The sequence below is a fragment of the Podarcis bocagei genome, assembly GCF_964188305.1.
Source record: "Podarcis bocagei genome assembly, chromosome: Z".
Lineage (NCBI taxonomy): Eukaryota > Metazoa > Chordata > Lepidosauria > Squamata > Lacertidae > Podarcis > Podarcis bocagei.
This window is the reverse complement of record NC_138140.1, coordinates 28,021,884-28,038,756: the sequence shown is the minus strand read 5'-3', so window position 1 is coordinate 28,038,756 and position 16,873 is coordinate 28,021,884. Positions and strand designations below refer to the sequence as shown.

General features: G+C 38.3%; 1 protein-coding gene across 2 annotated transcripts in view; it reads right to left on the bottom strand.

Annotated features, from left to right (window-relative positions):
• The window catches only part of LOC308579271 (phosphatidylinositol-binding clathrin assembly protein-like), a 50,257-nt gene that overhangs the window by 12,102 nt on the left and 21,282 nt on the right, over window positions 1-16,873 (bottom strand). The window contains exons 5-17 of one of the 2 annotated variants that reach the window (XM_081180186.1): window positions 16,473-16,566; window positions 16,239-16,350; window positions 14,758-14,864; window positions 14,221-14,262; window positions 11,293-11,378; window positions 9,954-10,077; window positions 9,261-9,400; window positions 8,091-8,194; window positions 6,445-6,591; window positions 5,861-5,971; window positions 2,235-2,351; window positions 2,105-2,135; window positions 372-492 (exon numbers count right to left, since the gene is read on the bottom strand). In XM_081180186.1, the coding sequence (XP_081036312.1) occupies window positions 372-492; window positions 2,105-2,135; window positions 2,235-2,351; window positions 5,861-5,971; window positions 6,445-6,591; window positions 8,091-8,194; window positions 9,261-9,400; window positions 9,954-10,077; window positions 11,293-11,378; window positions 14,221-14,262; window positions 14,758-14,864; window positions 16,239-16,350; window positions 16,473-16,566 (1,336 nt within the window). The remainder of the gene's footprint in view (window positions 1-371; window positions 493-2,104; window positions 2,136-2,234; window positions 2,352-5,860; window positions 5,972-6,444; window positions 6,592-8,090; window positions 8,195-9,260; window positions 9,401-9,953; window positions 10,078-11,292; window positions 11,379-14,220; window positions 14,263-14,757; window positions 14,865-16,238; window positions 16,351-16,472; window positions 16,567-16,873) is intronic. The other variant, XM_081180187.1, reaches the window with a different exon arrangement.

Here is a 16,873-nt window from a genome sequence, read left to right as displayed (position 1 = left end):
TCAAAGCCAGTTTATGATGGCTGTAAAGTGCTCAGAGAAAAACAAGGCAACAATTCCACTATGGTAGCACCAGCCCCTAGTGTGCAATTAAGTAGTTCTTTGGATTCTGGCCAATATTTTTATCACAAAAATACTTTAAAAAATACAGAGAATCACATCTAGAAGGTACTAAAGTATTTACATGTTATACAAGATGCACTGTAACCTCCAATTTATTTTATGTCCAAATCCTCTCCCTTGGGATTCTAAAATTTCATGCCAAAGCCTTATTGGTAAATTCCTCTCAAAATTTTGACAAGAATGCTTTGTGAAATACAGGGGAAAGGCAAACACACAAACAATTTAAAGGCTGAAAATACTGTAAGTATTACCATCTGTGGAGCAGGAGGAATAGGGACAGTATTCCATGTAGTTGAGGTGCTTGTTTTCGCTTGCCAGTTGGTTCCACCAGTAAGTTTCTTCTCTGTAGGCTGATTCCACTGCATATCAGATCTAAAAACGAATTGAAAGCTGAGCAGTTACATATGGAGAACAGCTGAAATGATACTGCAATATACGGAACTGTTCTGTTAATCACTAATTTCTTTTACCTGCCACTATAATTACACCTCACGGCCCCTAGATCATAGCATTTGGTATATGTAACTTTTTAAACACCACATCTACTTTTTATTAAATTCATTACTGCAAAATAAATTACTTCCTCCGTTTGTTTCAAGGTGTGCTTACTTCAGAAAGAGCCTGGCAAGTAAGAGAGCCAAATTTCCATAAAACTTTGTGAGTTACACTGGTGCTACGGTTACTGCTAAGGTAGCAGATAACTCAGCTGGCTTTATACATCGGAAACTGCTCTCACAAAGCAGTTCCCAGAGGTTTAGGCAAATTTTAAAACATACCAACCAGCCCACCACCTGGTCAAAACAATATTTTTATTAGCAATGTTAACAATTCACCTGCGCCAGGAACATCCCACACTCTGTGCCTTATTGATGGCATCCCTACACCCAAGGTGTGAAGCACGACTCAGAGCACATGGTGGCAAGTTTGATGTCACTGCACTTACAGGCAAATTCTATTTGTGATTTGTTTTATAGTCAATTAAATTAGACTTTTAACATCTTTTACTCTGGGACTTCTTCTTTACCTGTTTTAGTTATTGATTATAGCAAGATATATATGTTAATTTTTGAATGTTTAGAATTAAAACATTTGGATTTTTTCCCCTCTAGTCAGAAGAGACTGGCAGGATGGTGAAAGTTTTACAAACCTTTCTTTTCCAATACTTGAACAATAGTGCTATTCATGAAATCAGTTGCATCACATGTTTTTGGAGTGGGATTTGTGCCCCAACCCTGGCCCGGAAATGACTACCAGAACAGCCAGGTGTTACACGGGGAGATTGGGTTTGTTTTTAATATTTGCTTAATTTTGTATTTTTAGCTGGATGTTAAAACTGGATGTTTTCATAAATTATATGGAAAAAAGAGGTTCCCAAGACTTCGCTTGGCTTAGTGTAGATTAAACTCCCACTGGCAATTAGAATGCTCTCCACAGACTTATTAACTGAATACAGATAATAAATAATGAATTATTAGGAATCGTTTAAGGGAGGCGGGAAGTTACAAATAAGGGAGATGAACCAGAAGTTGTAAAAAGATGGCTTGTAAATACAAAGATGTATAACTGAAAATGTTCAGGTTTTTTTAAACTTTCTTTCTTTTTCTTCTTATGTTTTTTATTTCTTCTTCTTCTCTATTTTTTTAAATTCTTTTTCTGTTTTTCTGTATGTATGTGTATTTGTAATATGTAACTAAAATAAACCAAAAAAAAAAAAAGCACTACCTTGAACCCCTGGGCTTGTACAAAGGCAGGCTATAAATCTTCTTAATAACTCAAAACAATCTTAAAAAGCTATTGCTGAATGTCTCCTTTTGAAGGTTAACGTCTGTTCCGTTAGGCAATATTTGCTCTCACAGAATGATTGCATTGGCACAACACTGAATATTAGAAAATTCTGTGATAGCTCAGCAATGCAAACACAAGTCAAGGACATTTTTATCAATATATAATTAGAAATTATGAAATTAAGGAATATATGTCTCACTTTTTCGATGGTGTTCCTCCAAAGCCAAGATCTGTAATAAAACACCAAAAAAAAATTAATTAAGATTTAGAATTCCTTTCCTAATAAACATAGGGAAACCTTTCTTTAAAAATGAAAGTGTTAAACTTACTTCCAACCAGATTAGCAAGTGAAGAATCAAGGTCATTGGCCAAAATCTTCCCACTGTGCTGACCAATTAAAGCTACTCTCTGATTTTGAGCTTGTACTGTTGGTTGCAATACATCATCTGTAAATTAAAGACTGGGTACAAAGGAGATAACCTTTTAAAAAAAGAGTATTATTGGTTTGCAGCTATCATTTCAACTGGTAACAGAAGGCAAAAAAGGGTACCACCACCCAGAAATCCCCTTCTCCCAATAAAATGCCACAACCCTTTTCGCCTAGTTAAATTAGTTGTATATGTGATAGTCTGCTTACATCCACAGATGTAGGAATAAGAGTTACATCTATACTGTGATACTCACTGAAATGTCAGAATGTATATTCTGGCGAAGCTGGGATGTGCAAACCCACCTAAGCACACTATTTACCGAGAGCAATGGAAACTGAATTCTAGCCAGTATTAGCTTTTATGTACAGTTTCCATTTCAAAAGAGCTTAAGGATTAGACAAGATATAGGTTAAACCCCACATTATTCCTGGAAAAAATGATTCTAGACAAAATTCTAATAAGCTGCTGGGATGTAAGATTTACACTTCAAAGATTTAAAAAGGAATTCTTAAACCCTGGATTTTCAAGCAGTCTTGAAAGTGTACAAAATATTTTAATGCACACAAAGATAACCGCAGTTTCTCCTATGTATATGGTGGTTTGACAATTGCACTTTCTTAGAGATGCAAAATTAGAAAGCACAAAGCAAAACCCACACACAACCATCAGTGCAGGACTTGCCCAAGCAGCACCAAAAAGAGGAAATTTACAAAACTGGGGTGGGCGTAGATGGGGAGGTCATAATGTTTATTTTATCAGAATAATCAGTTAAAAGAAATTAGATAGCAATGTTTCAATTATAGCCTTCAGGTGTCTTAAGTACTTTAAAGCCAGCATGTGTGGTAGTTTGAATGCTGGAATTAGGTACAGCAACCTAATCGGCCACTATCCTTCCTGGGTGATCTTAAGCCACTCATCATCTCTCAGACTAGCCAACCTCAAAGGGTTGGTGTGAAGAAAAGGGGGGAGTGCCATGTACATTGGCCTGAGTTCTCCAGAAGAGGGGAATGATAAAGATCAATAAAAGTTTTTTAATGCAAGGATCATGTTCTTAGCGTTAGGCAAATATAACAGCTAAGAACTGCAGGCATGTTAAAACACCATGATGTAATGGTCCTTAGAGACCGGCTGTTTGCCTTCCCCTGGCAATGTTTGTCTTGGAAGTGGTGGTTCCCATAGAGAAGCATTCAGTGTTGGAGGCAGTTGCTGGGGAGTGAGAATGGGGAGAGTGTTCTTGCACTTTGGTCAGCCACTGTGAGAACAGGATGCTAGACTATTATTATTACCCATCCTTTACCCTCAAGGTAGATTTCAACAATTAAAGCACAATGTTAAAAACAAGCAACTTAAAATAACAGAAATAAGTTGGGAACTAAATATATATTTAACTCAGGTGTCAAAAGCCAGGTTAAAGAGATATATGCCTTGAACATTTTCTGAAAGCTGTATAATGAAGATACCAGACACATCTCTATGGGGAGAGAGTTCCACAATTTAGGGTCTGTCGCAGAGAATGCACTCTCCCAGGCACCCTACCCCAAGCTTCTGGGGGCAGTGAAATAATCAACAGGGTGCCCTCTGCCAATCTTAACACCTGACAGGGCTTGTTGCAGTCTTTCAATTATTCAGGGCCTGGGTGTTTTAGGGCTTTACTCATTAATTGTGAGCAACTGGGAACAAACTAGTAACCAGTGCAGCTGTTTTAAAACAGGAGTTATATGAGATCTAAACAGAATCTGGCTGCTGCATTTGGGGCCAGTTGAAGTTTCAGAGTTGCCTTCAAGGCCAGCCCCACATGGACCACATCACAGTAATTGAATCTGGAAGTTACAAGAGCATAAAGTGCAGTGGCCAAGTCATTTCTGTCCAAACGGGGCCATTGCTGGCAGAACACCCAGAGCTGGAAAAAGGGGTTCTGGTCACAGAAGTCACGTGAGCTTCCAGTGACAGTGTTGAATCCAGGAACAGGCCCAAGCTGTGGATGTGCTTCTTCCGAGGAAGTGCAACCCCATCCTGGATGCCTGCCTCGGTTTTCTGATCTGGGTCTCTAAATAGGCGCTGATCAAACAGGGCTCATCTTATGTTCCAGTATGTTTTAAGACAATGCATTCCTATGGTCACAGGAGTTGAGTTTTGTCCTCTGCAATCTAAGATAGTTCCACATTCATTTCAATTGAGGACTCTGATCTGGGCATGTATTTTTTTACAATCATATTCATTCCCTCCCTTGCAGTTGAACACAATATTGAGTGCCCAGGAAACTCTGGAAGCATGTGCATTTGAGGAGGATAAGAGAAGCATTTTTGGTCTGTACACCAATCAGACTAATCTCTGCACAAACACCTTTCAAGTGCTCATTGAGGAGCAGTTTCCTGCTCACAACCTATAAATGCCCAGGTGGCCTTTCTATGTAAAATCATTGCTATGAGTAAGAAGAATGCTGCCTTTCAAAGGAGAACCTTAAAGCCCTTGATTTTACTTCCTGGGTTACACTTAAGGGCAGAGACCACGGGTAGCACAAACTTATTTATGTTTACAGAGAACAGAATTCTGTGCTATTCAGTGGGGCTCACTCCCAGGTTAAGCATGCATAGGATTGCAGCCTTAAGCTTACAATCACTTTATTAACTTACCCATTGAAATCCATGATCCGGAACGCCACATTGAAATATACCAAAAATAAAGAAAAGGACAATCACAATGGGTATTAGACTAGCAGGAAACAGAACTAAGCACTTGTACTTTGGGGCGGGTAACTTTTTTCTAAAAGACAATTTAATCAGAAACATTCTAAGGAGCTTAGAATTTCTAAATTTAAATTTTTTAAGTCCATTGGTTTAAAAAGACAGGCACCCTCCAGCGAATAAAACCATTTGATACACCATTTAAGCAAAATTAAAGTATGACTTCATCCCCATGATTAGGCAGCATGGTGAGTCAGCAAGTAACTAACTAGCAAGTAGAAAAGAGCAAGGACTATTCTCCCCTCCTCTTGTGGCTGAGCTTTAATGTCTAATACAACAGTGGGCATTCCTGCTGCCCTCCAATTGTTTTGAGATTCCAATGCCCATCAACCCCAGCCAGAATGGCCAACGGTCAGGGATGATGGAAGATGTAGATCAGCAATATCTTGAGGGCCACAGGTCTCCCCAACCTAATGAAAATGCCAAGAACAACATTTAGCAGCCCGGGACTCTGAGGAAAGGCTATTCATGCATCTTCAAGGAAAGGAAACATACAGAGAAAAGTTATGGCTGCGCAATAAATGACAAGAAGGAAATTTGCCAGATAGGTTTATTCATTTGCTTTCTACTCCTTAGACACTAGCTGTCCATACATGTGAAGAATTGGTGCTCTGTCTTCCATGCATTCTGGAAAGCAGTGTTTTACAGATTGACATTATATAAAATAATTATCTGATAAAAAGGCAAATACTGAATCCAATGATCTATATAACTAGACAAATAAAAGTAGCTGCTGGCTTTATAAAATGCAGAAATTTGAAACACATTAAATAGCTTTACCTGTTGCAGTTCTAAATTCTTGTACTGCTGATTTGCCACCAAATACAGCATCAAAATCCACATTGACTGTTGAAGAGGCAGTATTCTGTGGTACCGAATTAAGGGGATATCCTACAAATGATAATAAAAATTATTGGTACTGTTGTCATTAAATAGTTCTGCAATTCTAAGAGGCTGGTGTTATGTAAACATTTATAAGAAAAGTACAGGGTAGTGTAGCGAAAGAAAGGAACAAAGCAGATCCCAGATTTAAGAAGGGGCATCTAGTGAATTATAGAACTTTGGAAACCCAATCATATATATATATATATACACACACACACATATATACACACTTTTTTTAAAAAAAAAGGTTATGGTCATGAACATGTCAAAAGTAACACATGCAATTTTGCATATTTAAAGTGCACAATTTTGATTCTTAATTAAAACTGTCACAGTTATCTGACCAACAATTAGCAGTTGTAATGTGGTTTTGAGATGAAACTAAGAAAATTAATGCAGAAACTGAGAATTAATACAATTAGAAATATTAGAATCACTGTAATAATGTATATTTGGAAAGAAATTAGAGGATGTTTTACCACTAAACAGTTCCACTGTTTGTTTGGAGGTAAAGGTGGATGTCACAAAAGGGGTGGTACTTTTTACAGCTTCTTCAACTGGCTTCATATCAAAGAGGTCCAGGTGGGGTGGAGACCCAACACAACCATTTGTGGATGAGAAAGTTCCTTTCAGATACAGCATTAGGTTGAAAGAAAGGGAAAGAAGTAAAACTAGAACACAAGTAGTACTCAAGATAGAAGACACACTAAACAACACGGGGAGTTCACAGAAGCAGGATGGTAAGGACTTAACACGGTTTTGTGTAAGGCTGTTTCTCATTGGTCTGCTCACCCAAACACTACTGAATGAAATTCATACCAGTTTTGTCTTTCATACAAAAATGCACAACCCTTTGGGAGCGGGAAACATATATTACACCAGAACACACTTCCAGGTCTTTAGACCAAGCAGTTGCTATTTCTACTTGAGCCTCACTGACTTGCTCACAAAATACACCTTGCATTCTACCAACACAGATTCATCCTTGGCTGTCAATCTAAGTCTGCTTTAGGTATAAAGTAGAGATGGAATTCTCATAACCTGTCTCTGCATTACATCTGAACCTTTGCTTGCTCTGCACTGGAATGCTAGCCACTGTTTCCTGGTAGACATATTTCTAACTTCTGGGGGCAGGTGGTTAAGCTATCCACTTGTTAACTTTTCTCATAAGTAGAGTGACCTGTAGGATTTTCTGGCACTACATTTTCCTTCCCCAAAACTCTGACTCAGAAGTGTATGATGCACAAGCGAGGATATCTGTAAGTATGAGTTTGTGACATGATCTTACTGTGCCTATAGTTGAAGCTGGGAAGCAGCATCTCAACAACCGGTTTGGACTATATCTGTACTATAGCCGAATTTTCTATGTGTTGAGGACATAACTATTTTTACTCCTGTACATATCTGTTCTATATAGCAGCCTTATTTAATTCCATCACTAACTAGAATCCTAATGAGAGGAAGACATTCAAGTTATAATTATGGGCAGAGGCAACTCCGTGTAGACCAAACTTCCTACCTCAAGTTGTTCTGATAGCAGCTAAGCATTTGGATGTAGAACTCAGAAATGCAAAATGGGACAGTTACAAATACCCACAAACCACAAACATTCTGTTATGTTCTCTGCTCCTGTTACATGTTTCATTTACTATGGAAAACTGGTTCACAATGACCTAACAGTTCAAAACACACACCAGGAGATGCAGAGAAGATGTTACACCAGGGCCATGTGGCAGCGGGGGGGGGGGAGCAGCCGGGTGCACCTGCCCTAGGCCTCGGGGGGCTCCGCCAGGGACTAGCTGCTTTTTTTTTTTTTTGGACTGTAAAACTTTATTCTAACAAGGCCTGTGTTACACCTTATGTAACGTACCCTCAGCAGACAAAATTTGCAGATGTTTATGTATCTAATAAAACTAGGAAGAAAAACAGCAATAATTTTGGGGTATAATAATAGCTGCTGTTATCAATTACATGTTTCTCTGCCACAGCTATTAATAAAGGCAACTAGATTACATGACAACATAAGATTAGCTGTGCATTCAGGAATGTATGACAATCTGAAAGGGTAAAGACAATTAATTCCAAGGACTGTAAATGTTTTGTTTAACCACAGCAGTAAACTTACCTCCCCAGGCACTGCCTGCGGATGTTGCTATGGCTGGAGTACTCTGTACCGTTGGAACAAATGCAGGTTGGAGATCAAAGAGATCAGTAGAAAGGTTGGGCATGCTGAAAGTTCCAAGAAGGTTGTCAGCTATAAATGGCATACTTAAGCAAGAGGAAGTTTATTATGCTGTTTGAACATCTGAACATTAGACAACTTCAAGAAATGCCTGCATATACATCCACTGACATGAGAGAAATAACTTGAAATTTCACTTTACAACACAAATTTGATTTGATGAGATCCTCCAAGAATCCTCCTCTCAAAGGTAGATTTTGTTCACAACAATAAAGCAAGTATTAACTCACTGTCACCCCAACAATACTGTCAATGCCAGGCTTGTGCTGCAGAAGATTCTGTAGCCTTGTTTGGACTCCTCTTTATAGGCCTTCCAATAAATGGTGAAGGAAGGCTTTCAGCATCTGACCTTTTTAGTATCTGGTTTTATTTGACCGTTTTAATCTTAAATTGGTTTTAATATTTGTTCTGCTGGTGGTGGTTTGTAACATTTTAAGGTGGAATTTTTATGAGGCTTTTATATTGGTTTTATTTATTGTTCTTGTGGCTGTTGATTTTCAACTGCAGGATAAGCAGGATATAACTGCTAAATTGGAAAAAGTCTACAATCCAGTTGTTGACTGGGTGAGGTCATTATTAATGCATGGAGGAATGCCATATTAATTTAAGGCTGGAAGTTTGGACAGTACTATGTACAACCTTTGGTGCCTGATCTCATACATTCATTACTCATTGCAAAGTCAGATTTGAGCAACTTCTTTTACATTTTTTTCTTGCTGGTATCACTTCTATGTTATATGCTTTATGTAAAAATGACTGTATATGTCTTGACGTTCAGTATTCAATCCTAATTTTTCAATTAATTGATTACAAAGATTATTGTAAAAGGGAAGGAGAAAGGTTACAATTGCTTTTTTAACAAAGGAACTTAGTCAGGTTTCTCTTCAGTAAAACAATGAATGAGAGTCTAAAACCTTTATGCAAATGAAGTGCCTGTTCTCTTCAATTCCCACAAAGCATTTTGAGTTTCCACTTGGGAATGCTTTCCAATACCATAATATGAAGAAGTTCTGACTCTAGATTATTTGTACCCGATATTGAAATATTCCTCACCTATTGGTGGTTGGAGCAGGTGTTGCAAATAGGTCAACAGCTGCAGCATTGGTGTTTACACTCTTCCCTGATAAAGTGCTTGGAGAGGCAGAAGTAGAAGTTGAATTTGACACCACAGAAATCTCTCTCAATCGCTGTTCCTAAAAGAGTTGTGCAAGATAATTCAAATTTTACATTATGCGAGTTTTTCAGAATGCAAGTACACCAACAATGAAACTTAACTATCTTGCGAAGTTAACCCACATCTCCATTCTACAGTGTTATGATGTAATCCAGCCATATTCCACTGCCATGAAAATCAGTGAGACTGTCCTGTTCATGAGTTAAGGCCATGATCCAGCCAAAGCTAATCACTTTCAAATCACTTTGATTTCATGAAGAATTTGGTTGGCTCTTTCCACACCAAGCTCAGTGAGATGTGGAAATGCTCAACTTTGGCTTGATCTGTGAATCCAAGATTTTTAAAATAGGTCAGAGATTTGATGCTGTGATCAAAATGAAAACTAAGGCCGCAGCATATGGTCAATTCCCAAACACTCAAAGCACTCTTTCTCACTTACACACCCACACACCCCTCTCACTTTAACAAGACACAGAGCCAAGTTACTTTTTACAGGGGTATATGAAGTGCAGCTGCCAAACTAGCTTACACATTTTCTGACTCTGCATGTCCAACAAAACCAGAAGCAGTACCTTCAGTGCTTGAAGTCTAGCTTGCTCCTCCTCCAATGCCTGCTGTTTCTCCCTTTCGTCCATTTTAGTAAAGGACATTCCTGTGTTGGCAAGTGTAGAAACTGCACTGGATAGGGTGCTTGCTCTGAAATTTTAAAGGAAAAGGACCACATATTTAAGATCTTTGAACTCGAAGGAAGCTTCAAGCATCACCTAGATAGTTCATGAGTAAGGGGGAAGCAGGACAGAATTCAGATCCCTACAACGTTAGTCTTCTCCAAATTAACCTGGCAAAGAATGATAGAAGGGCATAGCATCTGGGATCCTATGTACACTTACCTGGGAAGAAAGCTCACTGAACTGAGAGGGACTTAAATCCAAGTACTGTGGTACCTCGGGTTATATACGCTTCAGGTTATATATGCTTCAGGTTACAGACTCTGTTAACCCAGAAATAGTGCTTCAGGTTAAGAACTTTGCTTCGGGATGAGAACAGAAATCGTGCTCCAGCGGTGCAGCAGCAGGAGGCCCCATTAGCTAAAGTGGTGCTTCAGGTTAAGAACAGTTTCAGGTTAAGAACGGACCTCCAGAACAAATTAAATACTTAACCCGAGGTACCACTGTAAATGAGTGGGAAACATGATATCTCAAAGTATCCATGTTTACCATGCTTTTTATGCACTTAAACTGGATTACAAAATACAACAAATTACAATAAAATAAGCACAACATATTACAGTTGTTACAACAGGCAGAAAAATTATTAGATAGTCCACTGAGGTCCATGGTCGTTTGGGAACCACTGGTTTAGAGTATACTTCGCGATGAAAAATGATCTGGTTTGTCTGGAAGTTCAAAGTAAATCCAAATAAAGATTTTTAGAGTGCTTACAAGAGATAAGACAGATCTCAAAGGGAGGGTAATTCCACACGTATGAGGCAGCTACCAAGATGGCCATATGCATGTAGACAGTACTAAGTCATTTAGGTGGAGAACTGAGGAATTCACCGGGTTCTTTTTGTGTTTTTTTCAGGGAGTGTGGGGGGAAAAGAATTATTTTTCCCATTTCAGCCCATAATTCCACCCACCCACTCTTAAAGGCAGATGATAGCAGCAGATGCTTTGGGCTAATTATACAATTCAGTAAATCTTCTGTGCAACTTTAACAGCCTGCTTTGCATTATTGCTTTGGTGTTATCACCCACTTTTGCCCTTACTATTTGAGAAGAAACAATTCTGCTACATTACATTGAAGTCATAAAAAATAAGACTATAAAAGAGATGGGAACATCCTATACTTCAACACTCCAGTATGCCAATAATCAATACTCTGGTTGCAGTCTACCTGCCTATTTATTACCTGCTAGCAGCTGAAACCTCCTTTGTCTTCTTCCCTTCCAGTGAAGCCAGATGCTGCTCCAAAGCTTCAAGAAGACTGCTGGGAGCCTAAAGTGAAAATTCTTATCAAATGTATGCAGGATTGCAAACTACTACTACTTCTTCTTTACATTTTTCCACTCCAAATACAAAAGAAATCACTTATATGTAAGGTACATTCATAGAGAAGAAAGACAATGGCCTCAAAGCCTCCACATCTACTTTCCACCATAATCTCATAACTGAGCGAAATGAACAGTGGCTGCCTTACATCAGGTCAGACAACTTGCCAATAAGACCCAGCATTGCTGATTCTGACTGGCAACAGCTTGCCAGGACCAAAGGAAGCAATCTTTTCCATTATCTCCTACATGGTCCTTTTTATTTTGAGCTTCCAGGGACTAAATCTGGGTCCTTTTGCAGGCAAAACATTGCTCTCTCTGTGAGCAAGGTTGTTGTTTTTTAAAATTTAGGCAGGAGGCTTGTTATAACATTTCTGTCACCATCTTCCAGATGAGTTGTTTTCAGGAACTATTCCAGAGAGCCATAGGAGCACCCCAGCAATACCAGTTCTTGAAGTGAAATCGGTTAGCCCTGACAATTCCACAGTGAAGTTTTCAGTTTATTATGTTGGTATGCTAGAGTCTACACTGGAGTGAAACGTTCCTTACATTTACTTGTAAAAAAGATTCATCAGCACACAGCTCATTAACTTCTACAGTAGACAAAATGATCAGAAACAAGAGCACATGATATGCACAACTGAAGAATGCTGAATTCATTTTAAAACGGCTCAGCTCCATAAGCTACCTGAGTGTCATTTTGTTTTACTAGATGCTCACACACAGGTAAATGGAGTGGATTGCATTTCTCCAAAACATGGCACATATAGTATTTACAGAAAAAAATTGGCTGTTCTGCAAGGGCTCAAACTAAGCCTCCCAAAGTAAAAGAAAACAACTATTATGCCAAGGTAATAGTTCTAAAGAGCTAACTTGCAAAAGTTGTTCCAAAGGCATTAGACAATGTATTAATGAAGATTCCTGTATTGTGCACCACTGTAGCTTTGATTCACAAGGGGTGGCATATGAACTGCTTGAAATAGAGTAGGTAAATCAACATCTCCTGGATGCATACTAAGGCTGGATGCACACTAAGGTAGTTGCACTTCATTCCCACTGAAATAAACCACTGAAGCTTACCCAAAGACTGGGGTGATCTGCATTGATTTCACGGTGTCTGCTCCTAACATTGGATATCACCTATTGTTTTTCTTTGCCTATGTTTGCATTAAAAACAAAAAACAAAAACCTCCCCACGCTTCTATAGCTTGCATTATTCAGCAGGGCTCCACACAAACACAATAGTCCTAGTTTTGCTCCCAGTTTGTCCGATTAAGATTCAACATGTACAGAAGTCTGAAGCCATTCAGTGGGGTATTAATGGTGTGACCCCCAAAAATGTGGGGGGGGCACACATTTTAAAGAAGGGACCCACTTCAGGGGCATGCAGTCAAAAGGAGTAGCTTGCCTTTACTAGGCACCCAAGTCATCAGAACAGTCAAGAAGCCAGAAGGGCTGACAAAGCAATTGACACATTGTGGGGGCTGTCTCATTGGATTGGTAAGACAGAAACAGACAGGAGTTAAGCAACTGTAGAGGCAACAATAAAAAAAGGGGACAGAGGGATGACATGCGCAAGTAGGTACAAAAGGCAATGCCTATTTGGGACAAGAAAAGAAACAGAAGAGCATGGCATGGTGCCAGCAAATGGAAAGATCCACGAAGATTAAGAGGGATCTAGGGAACCATTTGATGCAATGTTGTAACATCGGCAGCATGTGAACTACTGTATCAGATTCTGAGCTGGCTAGCAAGAATTTTTCACTTTGTAGAGCTGTCCTACAGGAATTAATTCTGTACACCCCCCATTGTGTGAACACGTGGGGCTATTTTACATTGAATCAGACTGTTGTTTTGTTTAGCCCAGTGTTTAGCTCTCTAAACTCTTTAAGTTAAATTCTTGCCTAGCTTTGCTAATTGTATCCTATAACTAGAGATCCTGGAGATTGAATCTTGGGCCATTTTCAGATAAAGTTTGCTCTGCCACTGAGCTATAGGCCTCATCAAGTCTTTGTAGCTGTGGCTGCAACTTCTGAATAATATGCCTGGTGTATGAGCACCAGCAAACCTCATAGAAGAAACTATATAGTTTCCATAACCAGGAGTTTATACCTATGTCAGCACCCAAAGGACAACTTTAGAGGCCTCCATTTTCTACTTTTTATTTGAGCAGCCAACTCCCTCCCTGGCTTTCAATTACATTTTTTTAAAAATCTCTGAAACACACAGGAACATTGGAAGCTGCTTTATACCAAGTCAGACTATTTGCCCAATAATGTCTACTCTGATGAGCACAGGCTCTCCAGGTTCCCAGGCAGAGAGATTTTACTGATTTATTTTTTTAAAAGGATGTTGAGCCAAGCATATGCTCTTCCATTGTGCTATGGTTCCCTCCTGAGCAAGGGGAGGGGAAAGCTGTTCAGCAAGTGAAGTAGTTGTACTGCCCCGCTTGCTCAGTTTGTGTAAATTGCTGATTAAAACAAAGCACCAGGTTTAGGTATCCTACCCCATGTGTTTTAAGGGTGGTGGTGTTGGTTTTAAATAAACACCAAAAATTTCTAGTAATAATATTCTCCAAAACAGCACAGGAAAAACAAAAGCATTAATTGTTACTGAGCACATTACCTATATGAAGCAAAAAAGGTTACAGGAAAAATGGCATGTATTTCCATATATAGTATATATGGAAGAAAATGATTTCTCAGAATGTATAGAATGGAACACTAACTATTAAAATCACAAAAGGACACAGGACTTGGGGGTTAAATTAATATGAAATGTACACTGACCTGAGTAAGATCTGGAATGTCACCCTGATCAATTCCAACTTGCTGGGTTCACAAAAAAGGGAAAAAAATGTACATTACTACATGCAGTGGCAATGAAAAGAAAGAACTGTGGATCTGAATGTCTACATAAAAGCTAAGGGAACAGGGAGGACATGGAGAGCTTTCTGAACTGGTACAACTCTAAATGCAACTTCTAAGCTAAATTTCATATGGAGATCCTGAAAGGTATTTCTTAAGATTTTATGTATTTCAGTTACCAGAAATAGTAATAAACAGCTTGTCAGAACTTTGGAGGAAAAAAATATTCAATAGATAAGTTTTTAAAAAACCACAACCTTTGTTCAACAGGCATTTCTTAGTTGATAAAAATGAATAGAAACAGAGCTTTCAAAATATACCCTTAAATGTACATAGTTTAAGTGATGTTTACATTCAGCAACATACATAACTTGCATGAAATTGTGATCATAAGCACTTATTACTGTACCAGTCCAGAGAGCTAAATGAAATACTACTAATGCTACTGGATTTATTTACCTCTGCCACTTTGAGGAATTCTGACAATTTGGTCATTCTGGCTAAGAATTTTTTGTAAATATCCAGACCTTCTTTGCACTGGTTCTTCTTCATATCAAAATACTTTTCTGAAGAATGAAATTCAAAGAAAAAATTGTGTGTAAATAAAAGAACAGTAACATAATATTATTATTAATAATAATAATAAAGTGGTATGTTAAACTTAAAAAGGCTAGGTTTGATGCTTTACTATTTGAAGATTTCACTAACTGATTTCAACTTTATTTAGCAGCAGTTTTAGCCAAGACCATAAAATGAATCCACCAATAACAGTTAAGTTTATTCAACAAGTGCCCTTCACAGGAACTTCACTGACAGAAGCAGGGATTGCAAAGCCTGAAGAAGAACTGAAGGTCAGCTGAAAAGATATATCTGCAGCTGAGGATGAATACACTGATCAAAATCTATTGCTATTGCTAGTGTGAGTCTCAGAAGGGGCCTACAATCTTCTGGTTTACTGCACACACATTAAATTTGTTTGAGTTTAGAATACTGTAGGAACTTAATTAGTAAGCCAATCATATTCAAACACTGACAAACAAGCTTCCATATCTTCCAAACAATCAGAACATCAATCAAAGCCTTAACTACACTGAAAATAATAAAAAATATATATAAAGCACTTTCTGAGCATAAGCATGCACTCTTGCTGTCATCACACCCAATAACTTTTACATATTACCATGGTCATCACTGGAGCATAAAACGAGAGCACACACACACAAAAGCTTTAAGTGTTTTTGCCAAGTTACTCCAGCCACCACTACCCTTTAAAATCAGATAAACACAACAAAAGAAAAGACAATAGAATCCAGCTATTGAATTCTGCAGGGTGAAATGAGTCTTCCCTAGACATTGGCTTAGCACTGAAGTGTTAAGCTATGTCTATGAACACTTCAGCTGCCTAGTAGTTTAAATATAAAATAAATTTCTGGCACACTAGAATTATGTGTACTGTTATGAGAAGGAGTGCAACAGAAGAGATAATAGGCAGGACTATTAAGGTGTTGGCCATCCGTTAGCTATGTGCACATGTTTAAGAGAAACTATTTGAACATGGTGTAAGTATAAAAGTAGTGAATGGGTTGGCTTGCATGTCTTGGTAAGCCAAAGCAAGAAATTAACCGTGGATTGTTGCAAATGAGCAACATTGCTCAACTGCTCCCACTTCACTCTGCCCTGCCTGGAGCCAGGAGAAACAAACGAGGAGACTTGGCTTACTATGATGTGTGAATCAGCAAAATTTAGGATTATTATGTGCAAGTTCAATGAAGGGGGAAGGAAAGAGGGAGAAAAGGGAGAGAGAAACACATGGAAAAGAACCCAAGGGAGTGAAGGGAGAAATGAACATGGAAGATATTACAAACAAAACCACATCTGCATATTTATACAGGTCTCCACTGGTAAATGTTTAAACAATTGTTGTGTTTTGTTTCACATACCTAACAAGTTAATGATCCCCTCATTATAGGCTGCAAAAAGTCTAATGGAATCTTTAAAGAGGAGCATGAAAGCAGCATTTATTACACCATTCGTTAGTTCATTTGGGTTTGCCTGCGTAAAAAGCAAAGAGATTTTTTAAGTCAAATCACTAGAAAGTGAAATCACAACACATTTTCCACCCTCCATAAAGCTTATCATGGATTGTAGTAATAAATAACAGCTACAGTGCTTACATCAAAATCGAGAAGTGCATCTAGTTGATTCTGAATAATTGGGAGTGTTTTCAGAAGTTTTTCAGTATTCATTGTTCTCATCACACCATCAATCCTTCAAAATAAAATAGAAAATAAACCAAACAAATACAATCATTGAACACACTATTATGGTATCCGATGTCAGCACTACAGATTATATCAAACAAAGAGGACTCTACTGCTGCCCATTGAAATCAGTGGGACTTTTGAATAACATATATAGAATAGTATTTTCCAAAGTTCTGCATCAAATTATTCCATATAAAATACTTTAAAGAATATTCTGATCTCCCAAAAGGTTCAAACTTATACCTAAAAGTTTATGCAAGCTGTTGCAACAGTGCCACTGAACATTTTATGTACTGTCAGATTCAATGCTC